The 25,421-nt window shown below is 41.9% G+C and overlaps 1 protein-coding gene and 2 long non-coding RNA genes across 3 annotated transcripts in view; 1 reads left to right on the forward strand and 2 right to left on the reverse strand.

Moving 5' to 3' along the window:
- Window positions 1-4,657: 4,657 nt before the first annotated feature.
- Window positions 4,658-25,421, reverse strand: part of LOC135432641 (uncharacterized) — a 32,783-nt gene continuing 12,019 nt past the window's right edge. Inside the window, exons 2-3 of the long non-coding RNA XR_010436943.1 lie at window positions 16,464-16,553; window positions 4,658-4,778 (exon numbers count right to left, since the gene is read on the reverse strand). This is a non-coding gene — a long non-coding RNA (uncharacterized LOC135432641). The remainder of the gene's footprint in view (window positions 4,779-16,463; window positions 16,554-25,421) is intronic.
- LOC135432621 (uncharacterized) lies at window positions 17,173-19,716 on the forward strand. Its single transcript, XR_010436939.1, has 2 exons — window positions 17,173-19,373; window positions 19,493-19,716. It is a non-coding gene; the product is annotated as an uncharacterized LOC135432621 (long non-coding RNA).
- On the reverse strand, window positions 20,523-21,477 carry ND-24L (NADH dehydrogenase (ubiquinone) 24 kDa subunit-like). The gene has a single exon (XM_064688328.1). The coding sequence runs from the start codon at window positions 21,353-21,355 to the stop codon at window positions 20,609-20,611; it is 747 nt and encodes a 248-aa protein (XP_064544398.1). The 5' UTR covers window positions 21,356-21,477; the 3' UTR covers window positions 20,523-20,608.

Here is a 25,421-nt window from a genome sequence, read left to right on the forward strand (position 1 = left end):
GGGTTAAAAAAGTTAAATGAAGTTGCCGCAGGCATTAAATTTCCGCCATTATCAGACAAGTCAGCCCAAAAGGCCCCAACTCGTGCCCGCACCGCACCGCGCTGCCCTGCCCTGCCCTTCCCGCCCACGACCTAAGTGCCAGGCAAATGCAAATGAAGCTGCCTGCAAAAGTGTTGCATTTGTCGCTGCATAAAGCATGCCACAAAGTGATGCATTTTGCCAGCCACACACACACACTCTTCTGGCTGCGGCATAAGCATTGGGCGTGGCTGCTGGGCATGCTTGGTCTAAAAGTGAGTGACATTTTATGTACATTTGCTCTGGCTCGAGCTCTGGCTCTGGCTGCTGCTCCTGCTATGCATTGTGTTTTATGCTCTTCGCCTATACGAAAATGCACATTCGCATATTTTGTTAGGCTAGGTGTGTGTGTGTAAATGGGGGCCTGCTATAATGTTGACTTATTTCGTAGACATGCTGCACATTTTTCTCTACAAATGACTTGCCATGTCTTCATCATCATCACCATCATCATCGGAGCTGAGCTTTCAGCTTATTACTTTGTGTGCACCACGCGGCGTATGGTTGATGTGAATTCATTGTGTACATTACAAAGCAGAAACTACTTCACATTCCACCAGGTAGCTGAATTAATTATCACATATCACAGCTGGCGCACGTATCCTAAATCAAAGCATTTAACGCCCCTAATCCGCTTAATGCAAAGGGTTCTTTGCTTTAAATCCAAATCCACAGCCACGCACACACAGATACACACACATGCCTTTGCTTGTTGGGGCTTCTGTGCATTTGCAGTTGGAATGGCACAAAAGGGGGTTCTGAGTGTGCAGCGTATTTAGCAAATTAAAATGAAAATCCTTGGCCCAGGCGACCACAGCACAAAAAAGTGACAAAAAAAAAAGAAAATAAACGCCTCGCGTCACACAGCGTGAAAGAGACAGAGAGAGAGAGAGAGAGAGTGGAGGGGGAATAGCTTTCCAGGACTATTTAAACCCCAACGTGAATAAGGGACACATTGCACGAGCTGGCCAGGACGACCTGTGATTGGCAGCAGCCATCAAGCAAGTTAATTGCCCACAATTTAGAGAAGTGAACGTAGTGAAGTGGGTCCAAGCCGCCGCTCTCCGCACCAGTCCGCACCACACTCAGCACCACACTCAGCACCACTCCGCGCCACTCTGCGCCACTTGCCGTGCACTTCCGTCGCGCAAGCAAAGCTCATCAATCGAATTGAAGTCGGTCGCCCATCCTGTTTTGTGGGCGCTCCTACACACGGCTCATGTTCGACCCCCCCAGCTAAATCTCGGCCATTTGTGACGCTATTAGTGCGACGGGTCAGTCGAGGCCTTTGGCTACGATACTCCCCGGACTTTTCTCTATTTGTATATGGCTGTGCTTGGGTCCATTATCGTATATGGTGCGTTATTAACTTTTGTTGCCTGTCAACATTGAAAATTATATGCTAGCCAACCGCAAGCATACGCCCCGTAAAACTGAGCCCAACAGCACACACACACACCACCCGCACACCCACTGTGTGTGTGTGTGTGGCATTTTTCATGCTTTGCCTTCGTCTCGCATTCATTACGTGAGTTGCGTGGCGACGAGCACAAGGATTCACATCCTTATTCCCAACCACTTGCCATTAGCGCAGCAGGCGAAGCACATTTAATTTTGTTGTTGATGTTGCCCCCCCCCCCCTCCCCTCCCTCCCCTACTGCTTTAGGATCTGGCCTCCACTACTGCTGCTGTTGGGACTCTCATCTTGTGGCTTTTTTTTTTGGCAAATAAATCAAGTATTTTTTACAAATTGTTGTCATCATGTTGACATTTGCGACATCTTTATCGGCATCGAATTCTGGCCCAGGCCCATGCAAAATAGACCCTAAAAATGGATGAGTGTGAGAATGTGTATGTGGGAGAGACTTGTTAATGTAATTGATGTGCGAGAGGGAGACATGTATATATTTAAAGCGGATCAACTTAAAGTGCCAGAGCAGCAGCTCAGTTAAGGCCCCACGTTGGGCGCCAAAAGAAATCGCAACTTCTAATTTCAAAGACTGACTATAATTATCGGTAAGTGGATACGAATCAAACAAGAGAAACCACGGCGACCTAACCCGGTGCCGGTCCGGCCATCAAGCGCAAATCAGGACGTAGAAACTTTTATGAGAAATTCAAGACTTCCGGCGCTGTTAGCGACAGGCAATGGGCGGGCGCAAATTAAAAGGAAAACAAAATGAAACTGAAGCGAAAAGGAAGCGGGCGGAGCTGTAAATGAAAAATTACATTTTATTTTTATTTATGTATTTGCATTTGCCATAAAACTCAGCGCAACATCATCATGAACGTCGACGTTGCCCAAATGACTTCCGCTTCCGCTTAAGATGCAGCCACGCACACAAGCAAACACACACACACACACACACACACACAAATATATGCAGAGCATCAGCATGCAGCGCGCGTCATTTGTTTGCCAGTTTGTTGTTGCTGTTTTTTTTTTCTTTATTTTTTTGTCCATTGCCATCTGGGTCTACACATTTGCTGTCCATTTTGACAGCGAAAAATTGCATCGAGCATAATGTAAATCGTGTCATTTGTCAAGGGCAGCTGTTTCCCAGCTGCCAACAGAACAATAATAACAACAACAGCCTAATGACAATCGGCATGTCTTGACAACTCATATAAAAGTGTGTGTATACAGTCAGAGAAAAGACCTAGGACCTGGATGGAATTTATAACTTTAGCTTTAGCTGAAAAAATAGGTAGAGGAATATTCTTGAAGCCCTGATCAAAATGAAAAGGAAGCAGTAAGGCTTAGACAAACGCAAGATACCTATTTTAATAATTTCCGTAACGGAAATACGCATAAAATATTCTCAACGGAAGCACAAACTATGCTAGATTAAGTTAAGTATTTGAAGCTTGTCTTTAAATACTGCAGAGGTAAAAATAAGAATTTACTCCATTAGCATTTGCACCTAACTTGAGTACTAAAATGTCCATCTTTTTCTCTGAGTGCATTAATATATATACGTATACATAGAAATGCTAACGCACACTGCTCATAAGCCGTGTAGTCGAGTAGATTTAATGAGTCTTTTGCGAAAGTAATTTGAAAATTTTCGGGCACTGCGTCTGTGACTTAGTCGAGAGGCGGCGTGAATGATTCAATAAACTAACTTTCATGAAGATTAATTAAATATTTCTGTCTAATTTGACGCAATTTATGCAATGCGTCGGACGGCTAGTTGGGGGAGGGGGCGGCTGGCAAAGAAAAATGAACAAAGTTTTAGCGTTCGCTATCTTAAGCTGTGTGTGTGCATGTGTGTGCTTGTGTGTGTAAGCTGTGCTGCTAAAACTTTTATTAATTACAAAAGATACACATAAATATTAGTAGCAGCAGCAGCAGAAGCAGCAGCAGAAGTGGCTCCTGCTCTCGTTTATTTGCGAGAAAGCCACTCGACGAGTTACTAACTTAGTTTCTTATGTTTCCTGCTTGGTTTTTGCAGTGTCCGGGTAAAGTTGACGAGCTCTGGGGACCACAAACAACAACAACAACAACAACAACAAAAAACAATTGCAAACGAGGATTAACATGGCCCAGACCAGCGAAGCGTAGTCAGCCACAAGCACGGCTACGATATGCGGCTATACGGTATGAGCTCCACGGTATACGGTATACGGCTTACGGTCTAAGGTAAGTTGGGGATTGGGACTTGGTGTACTGACGGGGAAATAATGCAAGTTAATGCGCTTGTGTACACGGACATAATGTATAATTAATATGGCTCGACATGCACATTTGCCACGGGCCAACCTGTTGAGCTAGTTCTCACCTGCCCTGCGCTGCTGCCCCAATCGCCCACCCTCCATTCGCCCCATCCTCCACAGCCCGCTCATTGATAAGTGGCATAACGAGCACTCTTGCAACGGCTTAAAAGTGCTTACAAATTGCTACACGGCAATGTCTGTGTTACGGTCGAGCTGTGGGTGTGTGTGGGTGTACGTATGTGTGTGTAGGGAATATTAGTGGGTTGTGCTGCTCTGCTGGTGTTGCTGCTTTCATCAACACTTCAGCAGCAGCAGTTGAAAAAGATCTGAAAACTGAAACTGCAATTGAAGCGCTTTTCAGCACAGACAGAAACCTGGACTCAAAAAGAAAAACAAGCAGAAAAGCAAGGCTTTTTAATGAGTCAAGTGGCCAACACGTCGCATTCACTCGCCGTGTGTGCATGTACGAGGGCAGGTTCAAATATATGTAATAGGCAGCAGAAAGCTTCAACAAAACGTGGCTTAGCTGTGTTTTGGGCGTTGCCAGTTCAAATTCAGCAGCATTTATCGATTTTATATCTGATTTTTATAGTTTTCGAATTAAATTAATTAGAAAATTTTTGCACTTACCTTCTTATATTTAATTTTCAACAGCTTCTTTTTGTCAAAAAACTTTAAACATTTTTATCACAAAACAGGACACACTTGAACATATTTATGGCTCACAGAAAACAAAATTAGAAAAAAATATTTATTTATGAATTTAAACACTTATTCCTTCATACTTTTCTTTCTTAAAAAAAAAATGTAACCTTTTATCACAAAAAAATATTGAAAAAATATTAAATTATTAATTTAATACAGCTTCTTAAAAAAAAACTAGTTTACTTTTTATCCAAAAAGAGGAAAAACAGTTAAACACAGGAAAAAAAATTGGAGAAAAATATTTAAGCACACCTTGACACACTTCCTTTTTGCATTAACTGAAAAACAGATAAAAAGAATAAAGAAAATTAATTAATTGAAGAGAATATAAATATCTATAATCAAATATAATATACCAGCGTGTACACCTTTTTTGAATACCTCTTCTAATTCTGTCAAGTTTAAAAAGGACTCACAACTTTACTAATCCCTTAATTAAGCCATGAAAACTAAATAAAGATCGGACTATAAGCACCGAAGTTATTCGAGAATACATTTCCAGTTATGACCGAATGGGCAGGTCTTTTACGAAAGGAATGCCTATTTGAATGGCATGAAACATTTTGCCCTAAAAGGGGATTATGTTGAATGAATGAATACTTTTCAGACTGCCCTCGCACGTGTGTGTGTGCGTGTGTCTGCGTGTGTAATGACGCGCGTTTGGTGCGCTTTTATGCCAGCGCATTCGTACGAAATAAACCGTTTGCTTTTGAAGTTCGTTTCTGGGCGCCATGCCAACCTTTTTTGCAGTTGCCAGTTTGCATTTGCTTTTATAATTGCATGCCGCTCTTAATGAGCCGAGCTCCATGCAATTTGTACAGCAGCAGCACCAGCAGCAGCGGTGGCAGCGGCAACGGCAGCAACCACTAGCATACAGAGAACGACTCACTGCGGTGCAAATCAGCCTTTCAGAACAACTTTGCCGCCACTTGAAGTTGAAGTTGAGTTCGGTTTGAGGTTGGTTAGTTGCTCGGTTGGATGTCCGTTTGCTGGAAACAGCTGCCAAAAAGAGTTGCTGAAAGTTAAGCTATGGCCAAATGGATTTGCTCGTAAGCGAAATAAAACCACGCAACGAAATGAAATGAGTAAATTGCGGTTTCAAGTTCTCGCAACTGTTCTGCCGCCGCCCAAACCCTGCCGCACAGCCATGCCACATCCACCAACGCGTTGCCACACACAGCTGCACACACACACACACACATTCAGCCCCGCTGTTGCCCAGGCAATGCGTGTTACTCTTTACCAATTTTTTGCAATTTCCTCCCCCCAGCCGAAAACCACTTTGGTTGTTAAAATTTTTAACACATACTTTTTGATAGGGAATGGTGGGGAGCTGTTGCTGTTGCTGCTGCTGTTGTCGTTGTCGTTTCTGCTTGGATACGTGGCTTAAACATTTGATTGACTTTTGCGCATGGACACAATAACCAGCGCCAAAATCATGTTCGCTTTTAATGCCAGCACCAGCAACAAAAATGGCTGCCACAATAGGCAACATTTTCAATTGCTTTAAAGCGCTTGTATAAAATATTGCGCATACGACCCGCTGTACAACGCACACACTCAGAGAGAGGAACCCCTACACACAACGTATAAATGTATAATTGAAAACAAATTTTACTGCATGTAATTGAGAGTGTTTGTGTGTGCGTGTGTGGGCCTGTCTTGATATCGATAACAAACGCCACAAATTGAATTTAAATCATATTACATACACATACGACTACAGCCAAGGCGCATAGAAAATCATGGAGTTTTGGCCTGCTTGTTGTCGTTGCTGGCTGCTTTGGGTCGTTGGGCGCCATGTTCGCTTGTTTTATTTATGGAGGCAGCAACAACAACAACATTAACAACAACAACAACTACGATAACAACAAAAACAGCCCCAGACAGCACAGCAACAACCGAGCAACGCCTTCGCATTGCCCTATACAGCAAAAGAATTTCATTATTCTTACAAGCAGCTAGCGACGAATAGAAGAAAATATCTTCAATATGTTAATTATAGAATATAAATTAAGTGAACTATAGAAGGAGAAATAAGTTTTCGAAACTTTAAAGGCACAAGTACTCCAAGCTAAAGCTTATATCTATCGATAAGCACAATTATCGCTAAGCACCATTATCGATAGTTTTTTAGTTTAAATGAAAGCAATGGATATTGCTTAGAAATATTTTGAAAGTATTCAAAGCTTGAGTTTATTCTCAATTTGTTAAATTGAATATTTATTTATTCGTGAAAGCATTTTAAGCTAAACACCATTATCGATAGTTTTGTAGTTTTCAATAAATTAAAAGAATTTTGTTGCACTTAGTTTTAAAGCCTTTCGGCTTAAGGTGTAGCTCAATTAAATCTTCAAATTCACAAATCACAATTTTCTAAATTAATAATTTTTAATGAATATAAATCGATTAGCTCAGCTATCGCTAGCTCTATCGTTAATTTTGCAGCAACTCTCAGAATTTTTTGAATCAAAAGAGCTTCATGAGAACCCTTTCTTAAACAATTTTGGAATCCTTGACCGCTTGAATAAACTTCAGATTTTCTAAACATAATTATATTTAATCATGATTTTATCTAACGAATACCCAAATTACCACTATATATTAATGAAGATAGTTGTTTAGCAAATCTTCTTCATTTGATTCGATTTAATTAAAGAAACTTTTCTTTGGTATCAGTCTGACAACATTTCCGAACAAATTTGGAAATAGTTGAGTGCTTGAATTCCATTTGGTTAGAAGAGCATTTGGCACGTCTTTATAGCCGTTGAGTGTCGTAGTTTGCCGTGCCTTGTTTTGAGATTTCCGTTTTATGCATTCAGTGCACACGTTTGCCAGAGACAAGCGAGCCAATCTGCTGGCTGCCTCAACCAGCTCCTGTGCTTGCCCCTGCCACAGCCACGGGCGGCCAGCTCTTAATTGTCTACTGTGCTGTGCTGTGGCATGCTATAAATTTATGCATTGCATTTGGATTTTGGGGCTATTTGGGGGGCTATGCATTGCATTTGCCACCGGTTCGAGGCTAGAGGTCACAAGAGGCCTATCGGTAGCTGCTGCGACTACTGTTTGGGTATTAAATCCAGAAATAAATGTTTGATAAGCAGTCAAAAATGTGCGTTGGACCAGTTTTTCACTTTTTTCACAACATTTGCATCTTAAGCCAATTAAATGGCATTACGCAACAGAAAACATTGCTAATTAATTGAAGCAAAAATGTGCGCAGAGGTTGAAAGTTCTGCTGAAAATACGAAATACACTTGAAATGTTGTTGAAAATGGCTTCGGGCTTGAGAAATTCATGTGAAATATGTTCAATGTAAATATATATATTTACGATAACAGAGATCAATTTATTTTTTCGTAGAAAAATATCATAAATCTCGTTTTATTAAAAACCAGCTGCAGGGCAGGCAACAAAATCTTGATAACAGGCAGGCGGCAAATAACTTACACGGTTTTGGCATTAATCATACCCTGTACCAATTGAATATGGGTACAAAAAGGGTATTATGGCTTTGTGCAAATGTATGTAACAGGCAGAAGGAGGCATTATAAGGGATATAGCCATATTGCTAAGTCTGTGCATTCTTGTTCTCAGAGACTATTAGTGCTAGAAACTTTAATTTTCAATGTAAATACAGTTTATTTAAACGAAGTCGTTAAATATCGGTTTTCAGACAAAAGACATAAGAGTTGGAACGTAGATTCGAGTATAGCATTCACAGAATGCTGTATTGTTTACATTTTGATAACTTTCCCGTTCTCCCAGTTTTGGTCCAGCCTAGAAGCTCTGCGCTGCCAAACAGGTTATTTCCTATTCGATTACTCCCGTTGAGAGTCCTTTTGTTTGCTTTAATTTGAATACTTTAAAGGCTGCACTCCATATTGATTTACATTTAAATAAACCCATTCATAAACATTAAAGTTCAGTCGGAATTCACATTTTTGCTAAATGGAAGTTTTATTTTATGCTAAACTACCTTTAGTTGCATAGCTGGGCCCAACACACATTTTGTTAAATATTCAAAATGTATATTTACTTATATTTGTGGCCAACATGCAAATTCACATTTATGGCCACTCAATAAAATACCAAATTCAAGTTATACTGGGAAAATATATGAAATTGACAGGCCCCAAAATCCATTTGAAGTGTAAATAAGCATAGAAAAACATAGGGCTAAAGCCAATTCAGACGAAGCTATCGTCTCTATAGGGCCGCACACACACATAGTGCCTGGGCAAAGACTTTTCCGGCAGCTGTTGTAGTATGTCCTGGATGTCCTCGCAGCTGGCTACGTGTTGGACGCAACTGAAACGTGAACGTGTCGCACGTGCGTGCCGGGCCAGAGGAAACAGACTTCAGGTCTTAGTCGGACTTGCATTTGATATTGACGTTAAAAATGTTCTTGCAGCTAGAAGCAGCAGCAAATACAAGAGCTGAAAAATGGTACGACAAATAAGAAGATTGTAACGGCAATCGTAAGCAATGAAGCGAGTTATTTCTCACAGAGACTGAGTGAGGGTTGGGTGTGGGAAGACACGCCCACTACATCATGTCTGGGCGGAAATGGGCATTGTTGCCGCCTCTGCTTCTGCTGCTGCTGTACGCGTAGCACGATTTTGCAAATAAATACAAATAACTTTGATTTTCCAACAGTTTCCCAACGGGACAAGGCAAAGGCATCCAACAAACTGCACATAACAGCACACACACACACACATACAGACACTAGCATGTGACGTTCAACAGAAGAAGCATTCAAATTAAACTTTATTTTCCTGCCTGACATTTTGCATTGCATACCTTAGGGCGTCACTGCCTGAAATTGCAGATTGCAGGCTTGATCACATTGAGGCTTGCAAATGAACACGAGTATTCGGGTTGCGGGTGGTGCCTTTTGTGCGGGGCGGGTAGCTACATGGCGTAGGCAACCAGACAAACACACGAACGTGCTGTGCATGCAATAAAGCAGCTTTTTTGTGGGATTTCTCTCGGCTCTGATAGCAAACTAACTTCACAATATGCTACAACAATTGCGCACAGGCAAAACAGCATTGGACTGCGTCAATACCAGCGCCAAAGCCTCCCCAAGCAGCTCAACAGTTTACACTTGCACTCCACTCCCGCCTAAAGGATTTAAAACTAACAACAACAATTATAGTAGGAACAATAAAAAAATATAAAATTGCAGTCTTTACCACAAAGACAACTGAATTCGTTTTAAGCATGCGCATAACAATTATGTAAAATGTTGTTTGTTAATAAACGAGTGTCTGATATACTGATAGATACTCTATATAATCAGCGCAGGTACTTGCCTGAGCTTGCCGGAGCTTTCAAAATACAGAGAAGTCAAACCTAAAGCTAAACGCAGTCCATTTTGTATAAAATGATTTTTTTTTAGAATAATAATCCAAAAATTGTTAATTCTAGACACGCTAATGCCTTTTCCTGGTATATAAAAAAGTATATAATTTGCGCTCAAGAAAAATATCTGTATACAAATTTAATTTATATTTTAACTAATTGTTCTAGTGAAAAACTGTATAAAAGTGTGGCGAACCAAACTTGAGTTTATACTTGAAGAAAACTAATACTAAAGTTAAAAAATTGTAACCTTCGAATCGTAAAGAAAACACCGAAAACATGTTTGCGCTTGCAGCCCTGGTTACAGGGTATGCACACAGCCCTTTGCTATCGCCTTGGCTTATTATTGTTTGCAGTTTTCGCTGGGGCCTTCGCTTTTGTTTGTAATGTGAAAATAATCCAGGCGCACAAAATCAAAGTATTAGCAACAACAGGAAGTAGAAGAAGCAGAAGAAGAAGAAGAAGCAGAGCTGAGCAACAGCAGCAGCTCAAACTTCCTGGCCAGGCAGGCAGACAGGCGGCACGGGCGCCAACTTGAGCGCACAACCTCGCCAAGTTTTCACGTGTGTGTGGGTTGTGTGCGAGTGTGTGTGGGCTGTGTGTGTTGTTTTATTCATATACTTTGCGCTCGACTATTTGCACTATAGCCGCGAGTCCTTTGCGTCCTACAAGGGTTGTTGCCAGGAGCCGCACAACTCGAATTCTATTTTTATGAGCAGCCGGGCAAATATCGACTGTGGGCGGCATGAATTAAGTTACGCCACTTAATGATGTTGCTTAGCAAATTGAAGCAACTAAACACAAACATAATTGAAACAATTTTCTCATTATAATGACGACGACGATGATGATGATAATGATGATGATGATGACTGCAAAGGGCACAAACGGAACAAGCTATATGCAGAAGTTGGGCAGGTTCAGCAGGTGCGCCTGACGCAAATTGTTTGGCTTTGTCTGAGAACCTGACAAGGCAGCGGGTAAACAATGCCGGCTGTTGCCACGCCCACGCCCGTGTCAGGTAAATATGCGTTGCACTATGTATGTGTGTGTGGGAAGAAGATGAAGCGGGCCTGGGCCTGGGCCAGGGGCCACGGGCCACGCCGGCGGAAGTCAACGCAAAAGTTAGGCGCGCTTCTTTTGCGAATATTGCAAATAAAATGCACAAAATGAAAAAGTCAGACAGAGGCTTAGGTAATTTTAGATGCACCTGGAAACGTTGGGCGGCTGGGCGTGGCCAACTATGTTGGCGGCGCGGAAGTTGTAACAAGTTAATGGCAGTTTTCAACAAGCAGCCGACAACTGTCAGCCTCTCAAGTGCGGCAGGTGCAACGGCAGCAACAACAATTTCACATTAAAGTTGACACTCAAGTAGCTGGCAAAGTAGCTGTTAACGTGGCCTAATAAAGTTGCTCTCAGATTAAATTTACCAAGCGTTGCACGCGGCGTATGCGTGTTGTCTGCTGGGAAAACCAACGGCTGCTGCTTCTGCTGCCCGTTTTTGGGCTACGCCTTTTGTCTTGGCAAACAGACAACGGCAACGATAATGTCAAAAACAACAAAGACCACTCGTCCTTTGTATATTTTGTTATTGTATTTATGCTGGCTCTCCCATTAGCAGCTCAATTTACACAGTCAAGTCGACACTTTGGCCATCTTTTTGAGGGAGCGTGCGGCATGGCAATACACAATATTTGGCATTTGTTTTCGGTTTATGGCTCAACCATCAACTCCATCTCTATCTATATTTCCGGTGCTAAAAGCTGCCGGAGTCAAGTGGTTCGCCTAATGGACCAACAACTGCAATTCGATATGTTCCCAGCTGAATTCGAAGCGGGGTTCTATTCTGCACACGCTTCACACATTTGGCAAACACAAAAGGCACCAGAAAGAGAACATAACTTTGGCAGTCGAAGATTGAATACCCTTGTAAATGGTTTTGAACGAATTCTTTTTTTTAAAGCGACTGGTCATATGGGGGTTATATGACATAGTGCACCGATTTGATATGACTTTACAGATATTTTGGAAGAAAAGTAAACTGCAGTGAACAACAGACAAACATTTCATACTCATATATTTCAAAACACCTGTTTAGACAAGATATGCAAGGATTTATCGTAAAGCCCATGAATGTGAAGTTTAGTTAAGAAACCTTGATTAATTTTATAGAAGAACTTAATTATCCTCCAGTCGTTCTTATGGCAGCTAAATGATATATCTGATTAAGACGAACCGCATAAACACACAAGCTCCTGCCTAAAACAGACAGACATATGAATAGAGACTCGACTGTTACGGACCAATAGTCCAGAATATGCATACTCTATGGGGTCGGAGATATCTCCACATTTCATGCCAACTTCTTGCATTGACAGACAGTCCTCTATTGATGCTGAGCAAGCATAAAGCATAAGCATAAGTATATAATATTATGGATTATATAGATCTTATGGGTTCGCAGATGCCTCCTCTTATGGCTAACACATTTCTAAGCAAACCTTATAATACCCACCGCAAGGGTATACAAACCAAAAAAAAAACAAAATCAAATTGCTTGCAAATAGCTAAATAAAAAGCCACAGCTATGAGCTGGGGGCGGGGCCTTGGGCGGGTGGGGCTGCGACTATGTCTGATTACCCGATATCGCCGGATATGGCGAGTAAATGAGAAACAAGTTTGCGCTTTGCAAATTAATAACAACAGCTGAGCTCAGACCATATCCTTTGTTCTCGTTGGCAGCAGGAGATGAGGACGCCTAGACACAACATAACTGCGTGAGTGTGTGTGTGGATGGGTGCGTGTGTGTGTGCGTAGCTGTTAGGCTAATGCCTGCAGGTTGACGTACGTGCTGCGGTATTTTTATTAGGCCCGAGCCTTTTACGAGCAGCAGCCGCCTTTCAATGTTGTTGGTGGCCACAACTTAAAGGCGGGGCAATTGGGGCACTGGAGTGGAGTTTATGATGGGCGCTGGAGTGGAGTGTGGATAGAGTGTGCTGTGCTGGGAAGTTTGTTTCATTGGCCATAAAAATAACAGCGTAAGTTACATTTTTTTTTTATGATATTCAACCAAAAAAAGGGTAAACAAGGTTTATTGACTTGATGCAAATGCAAATGGTATGTGTGTCGCTCTGTTTGGCTTTGATAAAGAATTTAATTATTTTTTATGCACTAAATAAAACTTGTTTAAGAATAACAGAGCGCTACTTTCATGCCATACGTAGCAATATATGCAATTTTAATTATGCTAACACAATCAATATTTGTAATTTCTGTTAAATAACATTTTAATGCTATTGTTGTACTTTATCAATATTGAAAAATTCTGTTTTAATTGTAGTGAAATTATACAGAATAAGAAAGCGCATAACCATATATTATATTCCGGTAAGTAAAATTAAATAATAATATTTGCCAATAATATAAATTGAATGTGCCTTAAATGTATCAAATTGTCGTGTTACATTAATGTTTAAACGTGCGTGCTTGTGAATCGTGTTTCGCACTCGAAAAATGCGAAACACGCCAGCTGGAACCTTAATTAATACCATGTCACATGTGATTTCTATTCCTCTGCTATTTATAATACTTAAAAGCAAACATTTTCCTTTTTCTTTTCCATTTTAAAAACAAACTTCTGCTCACGTTCCACTCACATCCTGCACAACTGGCGGCGTGGATTACCTATTGTTTTATTTAATTAGTCAGCACTGAGCTCACAATTCCCAGACCCTACCGACTGTCGACCCGGCCCGCCCCACTTGTGTTATTGTTATTAGTGTGTACAGGCGTTTTATTGGCCGCTCCGTGACTGAAAAATGTCGCTCAATTAAAATGGAAACACTTAAAATTCAACACTTAATTCCGTGCGTAAAATTAATGCCGAGCACCTAATTAAATTATGTTAATTACTTCTGCAAGTCTATGAACAACAGCCCACACGAACACGCCCACACACACACACACACACACACACCCGCACGCTCAGAGGGAGTGATAGGCACGTAGAGCCTATGCCCTTTGTGGCAGTTGTTGCTGGATTTTGGCTTTCACGTTGCTAGAATTGGGCCGAAACGGCAAACATCAAATAACTTTCAATCAATTCCAATTAACAACGTCCATAAAAGCAGCTCAAAACAGATCCACAAAGTGCACATAAGAATGGCAGGACAATTTAATTTAAAATTTAATAGCAAACGCGCAAACGGGACAGGACAGGATACGACAGGACGAAAGCTCGAAACCAAGTTTTGATGTTCTTATCAAAGGCAACCCTTGCCAGCACGCCGTTAAGGGGTGTCAGCTGGATACAAGGAGCGCCAGCTAAGGATATTGTAATAACAGTAGCCTGACACGCAACGGACAACGACACGGGCCATGGACACACGCACACGCACACACACACAGACAGAGACAGAGACACACGGACACCCGCAGGAGTATCATCAAGTCCAAGTTGAATGCAGCTAGCGCTTGGCAGGAATGCAGTTTTTACAGTTAGCAACAATGGGCAGCAACGCTTGCAGCCACAATAAAAGACACAAGACACAGGCCACAAGACAGACAACAACCCAAGCGAAATAAAACCGCAGACACGCCAATGCCAGCGGCAGCGGCAGCTCGCGCTCCGGCCACGCTCCCGGACAGGGCAGGATACAAGTGCCGGCAGTCCTGTGTTCAGCATTCTAACGCACTGACGACTCTCGTGGCAAGGACATATGCGCTGGCAAGTTCATTTTGCACTTGCAGTGCAAAAATTTAATCAAGTAGTGCAGCGCCAAGCGAGACCCAAGTAACCAACAACCCACCCGCACCAACCCACACCGCCCGCACCACACCCCCCGCAGCCAGAAAAGTTGTCTTGGCCAGCAACACGCGCCAGCCCCTTGCGTGTAATGCGAGATTCGTTCAACATTTACAATGATTTTGTGATTCTTCCGACACTTTATGGCCAGCCAAGCTGACAGCCAAGGCCCCGACCCCGCGTCCAAGGACCCTATTCGCTGGTAAGTTGTGTTTGGTCTCCTTTTTTTTATGCGATCTGGAGCATAATGGAGTGAAAGACTTTAAGCAAGCGGGGCCCCTGCTCAATGCTGTATTAAGTTCCAGCGTAAAGTTCACGAAAAGTGGTTTTTATTTTTCTATTCTTTTATATTTTTGGGTGCCATGTGATATCAGGGCCAACACAATACCGAGCAGCTGGCCAAGTTTCCCAACGGCTGAAAGCAATTTTTTTTCTTTTTTTTGTCGCGCTAAGTGTATAAATATTTGGTTAATTCGATTTTTAGCTATGATTGTCCAAACGCAATTCTTGTTGATTTCAAATACTCAAGGGTTGCGACTGGGCATCGCGGCTCGAAATGAGAATCCAACCCACAACCAAAGAAAAAATAATGATAATCAAATAGAATAAGAAGAAAAGCCAATTAGCTATACTTTATGTTTAGAGCGAAATCCAATTAAATTCTTTTCATTACGCTTATTGTGTATTGCTAATTAACAATTATTGTGAAACTGAACTAGAAGTATCTTTAAGGCGCAAAGCAAACACAAGTCAGAAATTTAATTGAATGCGTTCAAAGTTTTTCTGCATTTTTAAACAGAGTTCGTCAAAGAAGCAGCACAAATTACGAATTCACAATAAAAAATTCATTGCCTAGGCAACAACTTTTTGCCTTTTGATATTTATATTATTTAATTTTTAGGTTGAACAAATGAATTCCTGAATTTCTATTTAAATTGAAATACCAAGAAATAAAATGTTGGAATTTAATAAGTTGTGTGGATAATAAATTTAATAAAAAAAATAATAAAATTCGTTTTGCTAGTTGTGCACGGAATATTGGAATGTCGAGTAGTATGAGAAGTTGGTCCTGTTTATAGAGTAAGGCATAGTATACCAGGCTAGTTAAAAATTAAGACCAGCGATTTCTTGGGCGACTTACTGTCCCAAAGTCCCTTGGATCGGAACACATGCACCTGTTGCAGCTATAATCAATCAGACATTTAGCTTTTAAATGAAGAGCAAAGTTTTTTTTTGAGGCATTAACTGTCTTGAAGTCTTACGTTCTTAAATGAAGAGCAAAATCTCTTACTCGGCTACTAACTGTCATATTTATTTCATGGAGCAAGTCAATCGAAAATTGAATTCTTAAATGAACAAAGTAACTTTTCTCAGCATGTCTCTGCAATTAGAAACCTCACTATGCTTTTAATATACGAGCTAAGCACCTCAACACGTTGGAAATCTGAACCAAGTCTCGCAAGACGAAATCATTATGACACCCCAAGCACAATTGCACTTGCTTGCTATTTTTTTATTGAGTAAATGTCATCTCAATATTTTTAATTACATTTTACGCTTCCTTGGCCAATGGCTAAGACAAAACTTTACTTCATCCACACTTGACTTGGATGCGTATCCGGATCCTTATTTTGCAGTTGACTGATTTTCTAAAAAAACCCATTTAGCAAGAACTGCAGGACTATTAATAACTCAAGCGCATTAAGAGATTGCAAGAAAATAAATACAAATAAAATAAAAGTAAAGAAAATGAAAAAAAAAATTAAATTAAATGAAATGAAAAACTCACTCAAGATTTTTCGCGTGCATTGATAAAATTAATAAATATCCAATCAATATCTTCGGGCTGCGTCTTATGTGCGGAAAACTTGTTTATGAGCTGCAAAAAGTCAGATAGATAATAATTTATGTTTTCATTATTATGCTGAATATTAAAACAGGTGAATAATCAAGTAAGTGTGAAACAGATGCTAATTAGTATAGAAGATGGTAAGTAAAATCTATTACAGAGTGAAGACTTCTGTTTTCTTGGGTAGTTGTTGTGCCATGGCCCCGGAGGCGGCAGCTCTTGGGGCTCTTGAGGAACAAAGTTTTAGTTTGGCTTTTAAGAAGTGAAGCAAAAATAATGTTTACAATTTTTCCCATGTACTTAGTTTTGCAACAATTGCGGGCACAGGGAAAGGGAGGGGGCAGCGCAAGACAGGCAAAGTTAAATGTATTATTTCGCTTTTTTTTTTTCATTATATAAAACAAGTATCCACCCACATGGCAGCATGGTACTAAAGGCACGGAGCAGCAGCAGCAGCAGCAAATGGAAAGGCAACAGCAACTTTTTGCATAGAAAAGCTATTTTGCAGCAAATATTTGCCAAGCATATTTATTCGCTTTCCGCCAGCCACTTTTGACAAATTATGACTTTGCTATTTCTTGCCCCCAAACCCCAAACACAGAGCTCTGTGTATGTGTTTATTTTTTTTTTTTTCTCACAAAACTATGGCAGTAAGTTGCCATGACAGCGCTGCCACATTATACAACAAGTGCTCAAAATAATAAAGTTAACAGCACTTTAATAGTTAGCTCGTCCCGCCCAAAGCCGGTGGCAAGTGGCAGACGCCCACAAAGATTGGACTTGGGAGTTGTGATACGAATCGGCAAACGGCAACGGCAACGGCAACATGTTGCCCGGCAACGGGGCATAGATGAGGGGCTTATCCTATCGAGCAGCAAAACTTGAGCAATAAAATTGCTTTTATACTCTGGTACATATAGGAGTCTATGGCAGCATTGAAATATTCTTGGCATGCTCATTGGCAAAGCCAGCAGCAGGAGCAGCAGCAGCAGCAGCACAAGCAGTCGAGAGTCAGATAAATTTCTCTACTTTGATTTTGCGCTTAATAAAAGTCAAATTTAAATTCGGCTGACTACGCACGGCCACCAGCTGCCCCTTCCTCCTGCCGTTCCTGCTCCTGCTGCTGTTGCTGCATGTGTGGAACCTGCTCCCAACAATGGACGAAGCAGCAGCATTTTTTATTGCCAGCCGATGACACGACTTCGTAGCTGGCAACACAGCTTAGGAATGTAATAAACTTGAAGCGGCTCCTGCCTCCACTCGGACTTTTATGGCATATACATAAAAGGAAATTGGAGCAGAAGGGTAAGCAGCCAGCTACCCAAATGGAAAAGTCAAAGAGTGGCCGCAGCAGTCAGCGTGGAGCGAGTGAGCGAGCGAGCGGCAGCTGGATGGGGCAGCTAATGAGCTCTATGGAACATAAGTGCGGCATGCGGGGCGTATGCTTAATATCAGCGCCAGTTGGCGCGCTGCAGCCTCAAAGCGCTTACATATAAATGTGCCGGGTGAGACGCACGCCCAGAGCGCCAAGCGGAAAGTTGTGCATAATTCAATTAACTAGAAACATGCAAATGAAAACTTTGCTGGCGACAAGGCCGCGGGCAAAAGAAGCGGGCAGCAAAAGTGCAGCCAAAGACCCAAAAAGAGTGCGACGAAAAACGCAAGGCATTGCGGGGGTAGAGCTAATGGTGGGGGATGGAGCAGTGCTCTGCTGTGCTGTTGCTTTTAATGTTGCACACAAATTGGACAACTCTCCAATGGAATTGCGCAAAAATATTTCTAATTATTTCAGAGCACAGTGCCTGGCAACCAGCTCCAGCTACTCAACCGCCCCCTCATGCCTTGCCGCCCACTCCCCCTGCTCGGTCGCATCCTTGACTCTCCTGGTTGCTTAGTCAACTATGCGTGTATATCAAAAGTATGAAATGCAATAACGTAATGAGTAATTGCGCAAAAGTAATAAAGGACACGGCGCACAGTTACGCAAAAAGCAGCATACAATCTGTTGCAGGGATAACAAGGATATAGCCGGCAGCAGCAATTATGGATGTGGTGGGCGGGCGGCGCAACAAAAGTTGTCAACGACAGGCAACTGGCAACTTAAAACAAAAGCCAGCCCGGGGTCATCGTTGCCATTTGGGGCGTGGCATGGGCGTACGTGCAACGTGGCCACAAAAAAGTTGAAGCTTCGCTCACGCGTTGCTGCCGCGTGACTCCAATTGCTGGCCCCGCTGCTAGTTGGCTTGGACACAGCCAGAACTGGACGGGACTCGACCGTGGAGGCGGTGGCCAACTTTTGGCTTTAGCTTTGTGGGTCTGCCTGTTCGGGGCGGGGGTTAGGTGATGTGTGCGTCTGTATGTGTATGTGTGTGTGTGTGTGTGTGTGTGTGTGTGTGTGTGTGTGTGTGCGTGCCTCGTGCCAGCCAGCCAAAAAGGATATTAATTTCCCAAAGGTGCCGTTTCCAGCCAGCGAAAATCACGCAAAATGCGCTAGGGCAAGGGGGTGTGGCAGAAGCACAGCTTCCAACAACAGCAACAACAACAACAACACGGAATAAAAAATAAAACTCACGCACACAGAAATTAAAAACTTTCAATAGCAACAATTTTCATTTAAAAATTCATCGCCATGCGCTGGGACCGCGACAATGTGCCCCAAAACGTGGCAAGCCTGTGAGCTGAGGAGGAAGCGTGTCGTGTTGCTGCTGTTGATGGCCATTGAAGCAGCAAACAAAAGTGACAAACAGATTTATTAAAACTGTAAATCTGCATTGTACGCTTAGTTTGTCTAACAACAAATTGCAACAGAAAACAGTTTCGAACGCCATTGATGTGCGTCTATAAGCGACGGTGAGTTACCCTACAATAATATGCAAAATAAATATGTGTGCTTACCTTTTAATTCGATTAAAATTTAGTTTCACTTTATTACTTTTCACATTTTCACTTCTTACACACGCTTGTTGCAGCAGCGCAGCCAACTTCAAGCTGATCTCGCCACTATTGAGAGCTCTAAAGATAGTTCCGTTATTTGGAGCTGAAGAGCGCGTTTCAAGCGCGTGTGACGTCACAATTTCCAACTGTGCTTTGCTAAGCTCTCTCTTTCGCAGATGTTTCGCAGTGTTGCCAAATTTGAATATTTTTTCTGTTCCTAAATTGTAAGTTCTTAAATATAAATGCAGCAGTATGCAAATTAAGTAACCCGTTTAGTGCAGTGCAGCACTGGGTATAACAAAAGTTGTTAGCCGCTTTAGGGGGCGTGCTGCAATTAAAACTATTTTGGCTAAAACAATATCGACGCTGTTGCTATCGCTTTCGTAGTTTTAGTTTGTTGCTGCTATTGCTGTTGTTGTTGTTTTGTTGCCAGTGCTACATGTTGATGGCTGGCAACATTTCATTAGAGCGCCGACGGGGTTTGGCCGAGGTCAAACCACAGCGTGCAACGCCAAGTGGGAGCAGGCAGCCGGGCAGTCAGAGAGACAAGACAAAAGCTGATTACTTGCTGCATTGGCTGACAGGACATGGCAAACTGGCGGGCGGTCGGGCTAGCGGGCGAACTGGCTGGCAGGCAGGCAAAAGGCACTGGGCCAGGGCCGGGCTTTAACTTGGACTTGGGCGTTGTTTCGCGCTTGATTCGCCATGGCTGCCATTGCTGTTTGTTGTTTATTTTTGCGAGCGTTGCGAAATTGCAAAGCATGTCCTGTTCCAGGGGATAAACAGAGCAATGCAATGCAATAAGGTCGAGACTAGCTAAACAACAACAGCTGTTGACAGCAGGAGATATAAGAAAAAAAAAGAATAAGACTGCTCTAGTTGGGAGTGCTCGACTAGGATATATCCCAAACCCAGCGCAGAACTGCCACAAACATTCTAGCTTCTTCTAGCCTATATACATACATACAGGCAAATGGACGGTTGGCCGAGCAGACAGACGTGGTTAGGGTCAAAGGAGCCTACATACCCCTTCTTCACTTTCTCGCTGGGTATGAAAAGTCGCTCTTTACATTTGCTCCTTGGCCACAAACTATGCCAATTTAATGCCTTAACAACTAGTAAACAAAATGTGATTCACTTGCCGCGCTGCGCTAACAAGGCTTTGTCTTGGGCTTGCACAGCTCCTGCATGCCAAAGCCCGCGTGCGGTGCTGGCATCAGCAACGAGGTGGGCCCCGTGATCGGCTCACTGGCAAAACGGCCGCTGCGCGGTCCAGGTGGCGGGATATTACCATCTTTTAGTTCGCACAAGATCTTCTCCGTTTCGTCCACATTGAGATCCTCGTAGAGATCATCGTTGACGGATATAACGGGGCCATTGACGCAGGCGCCCATGCAGTAGGTAGCATTCAGTGTAAACTCCATATCCTTTGAGGTCTCGCCATCCTTTAATTCCAACGTTTTCTCGCAGACACGCATAACGTCCGCACAGCCGCGCAGTTGACAGGGTGTCGTCATGCACACCTTCACACGGTACTTGCCAATGGGACGCAAATTGAACATGGTATAGAAGTTGGCAACCTCCCAGACGGCAAAGGGCTCGATCTTTAGCATTTCGGCCACAGCCTGTATGGCCGTGATCGGCAGCCAGCCATGCTGGCGCTGAGCCAAGTCCAGCAAGGGCAACAGAGCACCGCGCAGCTCCTTCTCCGGATAAGCGCCCAACAATTCCTTGGCGCGGCACTTGTTCTCCTCAGAGAACTCGAACTTCAGCTTGTCGTACACGTTGCATGCGTCTATCTTGTAGCGCGGCGGTGTGGCGCATATGACACGGCTGGGCTGTGCGTGCAGCACAAGGCGTGGCAGCTGATACAGGCGCAACAAATTGGCGTACATCATGAGCGGAGTCGAGCACCAGAGTGGACTTCTTTGTATAAATTTACTCAATATGTATATGTATTATTTTATATGTATATTTATGTACATGTGCTTCTCGAGTATGTGGACTGTAAACTGGCAGAGCTGGCAGCTAGCTCGTCGCATGTGAGAAACGCAAGCTGTACCGCCTGCCTCGCCTGAAGTTTTGTATTTCAATTTGATATTGAAAATTGTCAGCGCTTTGTTCCCATTACGCACGCCTCTGTGGCAAGCGCAATCAAATTAGCAATATGCCATCGAGTAGGTGAGGCTTCAGGAATTGGTTTGCCCTGCCCTGCCATGGCAACAATCGTCATTTGATGCGTCTGGCGGCAATAACTAACTGGCACAATATGTCAATCAGTACCCGATCGGGCATCCAACGTGCTGAAAATTGCTCAAATTGTTCAAATTGCATGCCCCGCCTAATTGGCAATATAGAGAGCAAGAGCGAGCACTCTGCTTGGGGGCCACATGGAGCACAGCCTCGGCTCACTCCCACAATTGTTTGGTGGGCGCGTGTCGCAGTCAATCACTTTGATGGGGCGCCATTGTTATCAACACCTGTCCTGGGCTTTTACGCTTCCCATTTGCCGCATTCCTGCCTTTCTTTTAACAGCTTTTAATGTATACCAGCTGCCTTCCTCCTATACCCGCCAGCCCACAATATCTCGTAAAATGTGTAATTCAGTAAAGTGTCTAATAAAAGTTTGCCATAAGCGATAATCGATAATGGCTGTTCAAAATTCCATTGATTACAGATCACATGGGTTCGAGGCCATAAGCGAAAACAATTGAAAACTTCCCATTCTACCAATTAACTTTTGACTACAAGCTAGATTATATTTCGGGTTATTCATTGGATACCAATTTTATCTCTATATATAAAACGGTTTGTCCTGACTGACTGGCTGATTGGTGATCAGCCCACAGCTCGAACCGTAAGAGCTAGGAAGCTGAAATATGTGACAGAGATGCAAGCAAAGACGGAGTTTGGATATATTCCACCCGCATGTGTGGAAAATCCACGAAAAACGCATGTATGAACATTTTCTCTACCATCCGATCGGAATCAAATTCATTTTCAAAGATCTTTGTTCAAATTCATTCGAGGGTTGTTTCCCACTTTTCAGAATATCCTTTCGTCCTTGATGATCTTGGTGTATAAGGATCTGGTGCAAGTTTCCTGTTCAAACTCACTTGCAAAGAGCTGTATGAAAAATCATTTGACTGTTTTACACTTTTCGCAGAATCGAAGCTTATTCGGTGTCAAAGGTTCTTTGGTCTTTATTTTTACATGAATTTCGAACAAAAAAAATGTTGTCAGATTTTGATGCAAATAGATTAAGAGGCCAAACCATGGACAAAGAGCCAAACTTTATGAAAATCAGATGAGATTTGACCGAGTTATGAGGTGAGAAATTTCGACCTATGTCTATATAGGATATTTGAGGGAACCATTTGTACATGAATTTCGACCAAAAATAATGTTGCCAGATTTTGATGCACAATTAAAATTGATGCCGAACCATGAACAAGGAGCCAAACCTCGTGAAAATCGGATGAGATTTCACCGAGCTATGAGGTGGGAAATTTCGACCTATGTCTATATAAGCTATTTGAGAGAACCATCTGTACATGAAATTCGACCAAAAATAATGTTTCCAGATTTTGATGCACAATTAATCTAGAGGCCAAACCATGAACAAAAAGCCAAACTTTATGAAAATCAGATGAGATTTGACCAAGTTATGGGTTGGGAAATTTTGACATATGTCTCTATAAGATATTTGAGGGAACCATTTTTACATGAATTTTTACCAAAAATAATGTTGCCAGATTTTGATGCACAATAAATCTAGAGGACGAACCATGAACAAAAAGCCAAACTTTATGAAAATCACATGAGATTTGACCGAGTTATGGGGTGGGAAATTTCGACCTATGTCTATAAAAGCTATTTGAGGGAACCATTTTCACATGAATTTCGACCAAAAATAATGTTGCCAGATTTTGATGCACAATAAATCTAGAGGACGAACCATGAACAAAAAGTCAAACTTTATGAAAATCAGATGAGATTTGCCCGAGTTATGGGGTGGGAAATTTTGACCTATGTCTATATAAGATATTTGAGGGAACCATCTGTACATGAATTTCGACCAAAAATAATGTTGGCAGATTTTGATGCACAATTAATCTAGAGGCCAAACCATGAACAAAAAGCCAAACTTTATGAAAATCAGATGAGATTTGACCGAGTTATGGGGTGGGAAATTTCGACCTATGTCTACATAAGCTATTTGAGGGAACCATCTGTACATGAATTTCGACCAAAAATAATGTTGGCAGATTTTGATGCACAATTAATCTAGAGGCCAAACCATGAACAAAAAGCCAAACTTTATAAAAATCAGATGAGATTTGACCGAGTTATGGAGTGGGAAATTTCGAGCTATGTCTATATAATTTATTTGAGGGTACCATTTTCACATGCATTTCGACCAATAATAATGTAGCCAGATTTTGTTGCACAATTAATCTAGAGGCCAAACCATGAACAAAAAGCCAAACTTTATAAAAATCAGATGAGATTTGACCGAGTTATGGAGTGGGAAATTTCGACCCATGTCTATATAAGCTATTTGAGGGAACCATCCGTACATGAATTTCGACCAAAAATAATGTTGCCAGATTTTGATGCACAATTAATCTAGAGGCCAAACTATGCACAAAAAGCTAAGCTTTATGAAAATCAGATGAGATTTGAGCGAGTTATGTGGTGGGAAATTTCGAGCTATGTCTATATAGAATATTTGAGGGAACCGTTTTTACATGCATTTTGATGAAGAATAATTCTGTGCGTTGATCACCAATCAGACAGTCTGGCAGTCAGTCAGGACAAACAGTTTTGTTTACAGATTTATATTTTGTTTTGAATCTATGTCATAGCAGAAATTAAACAGAATATATATACATATATATTTATATTTATTTTATATATATATACAACAGCAAGCATATATCACAGATAGAATTTTTAACAAATATCGCTTAAGTATTGTACAATTGCCTCTCATACCCTAGAGGCTATAATAAACAATGACAATTAAGTGCTGCCAGTTTGAATTCTTGGCACATTTATCGTTAAGGCGCTTAATGCTGTATTGTTCAAGAACTAATCTTATGATTTACTAGCGGCTTGGCAAAACTTTGTCCAGGCCGCAATCCTAACTCAAACTTAACTTAAACACACATCTAAGAAGACTCTTTAATAGTTAGATGTAAGTGGCAAAAGCAGTAAATGCATTTGCATGGGTAACGGGTAGCCCTGCCTACTGAAAAATATGCTGACCCCAGAGCCGCCAGGCAGCCAGCCAACTGCAACTCCAAATTGGCCACTAAGCACTTTCCAAAGTCTTTTGCATGCCAGTTCACATAATTCCTGTTGTGATAGTCTCGCTTTCGCCTTTGCCCCAAAATGTTCTAAGTTGTTGTTATGCCCTGTACCCATTAAATGTGGACATTGTTGGGGTGTTATGATTTTATGCAGATGTATGTGACAGACGCAAGACGGCATTGTCGACTCCTTAAAGACTATATATTCTTGGTCAGCAACAATAGCTGGGTCGCTCTAGCCCTGCCCCTCTGTCCGTCTCTGTGACCTTGTCGATCTCGGAAACTACAAAAGCTAGAGACTTGATATTTGTAATATATATTTTCCAACCCCAAACGCAGTACGAGTTTATCAATTTCTTTCGATTTCGCGTCTTATTTCTTCATATCAATAAAAATAATAATTTTGAGACATGGTTAGGAGAAGCAAAACTCAAAGATTATAAGAGCTAATTAGACCAAATTTGTTATGTAGACTCTCGACTAATTTACGCAGATCCGGAATATTTTACTAATTTGATAACTCAGCCCGTATACCACAAAATGCAAAATTGGGCTCTGGTATTTTCGTACATTGGGATTGTATATTCCCTGTAAGTATCGGTAAGATCGGACTCTAAACACCGAAGTTATCCAAGAATGCGTTGCCCCT

Source organism: Drosophila montana, unplaced genomic scaffold (assembly GCF_035044405.1).
Source record: "Drosophila montana isolate Dmon_TW-CO22-7 unplaced genomic scaffold, ASM3504440v1 contig_3207_1, whole genome shotgun sequence".
In the NCBI taxonomy this organism is placed as follows: domain Eukaryota; kingdom Metazoa; phylum Arthropoda; class Insecta; order Diptera; family Drosophilidae; genus Drosophila; species Drosophila montana.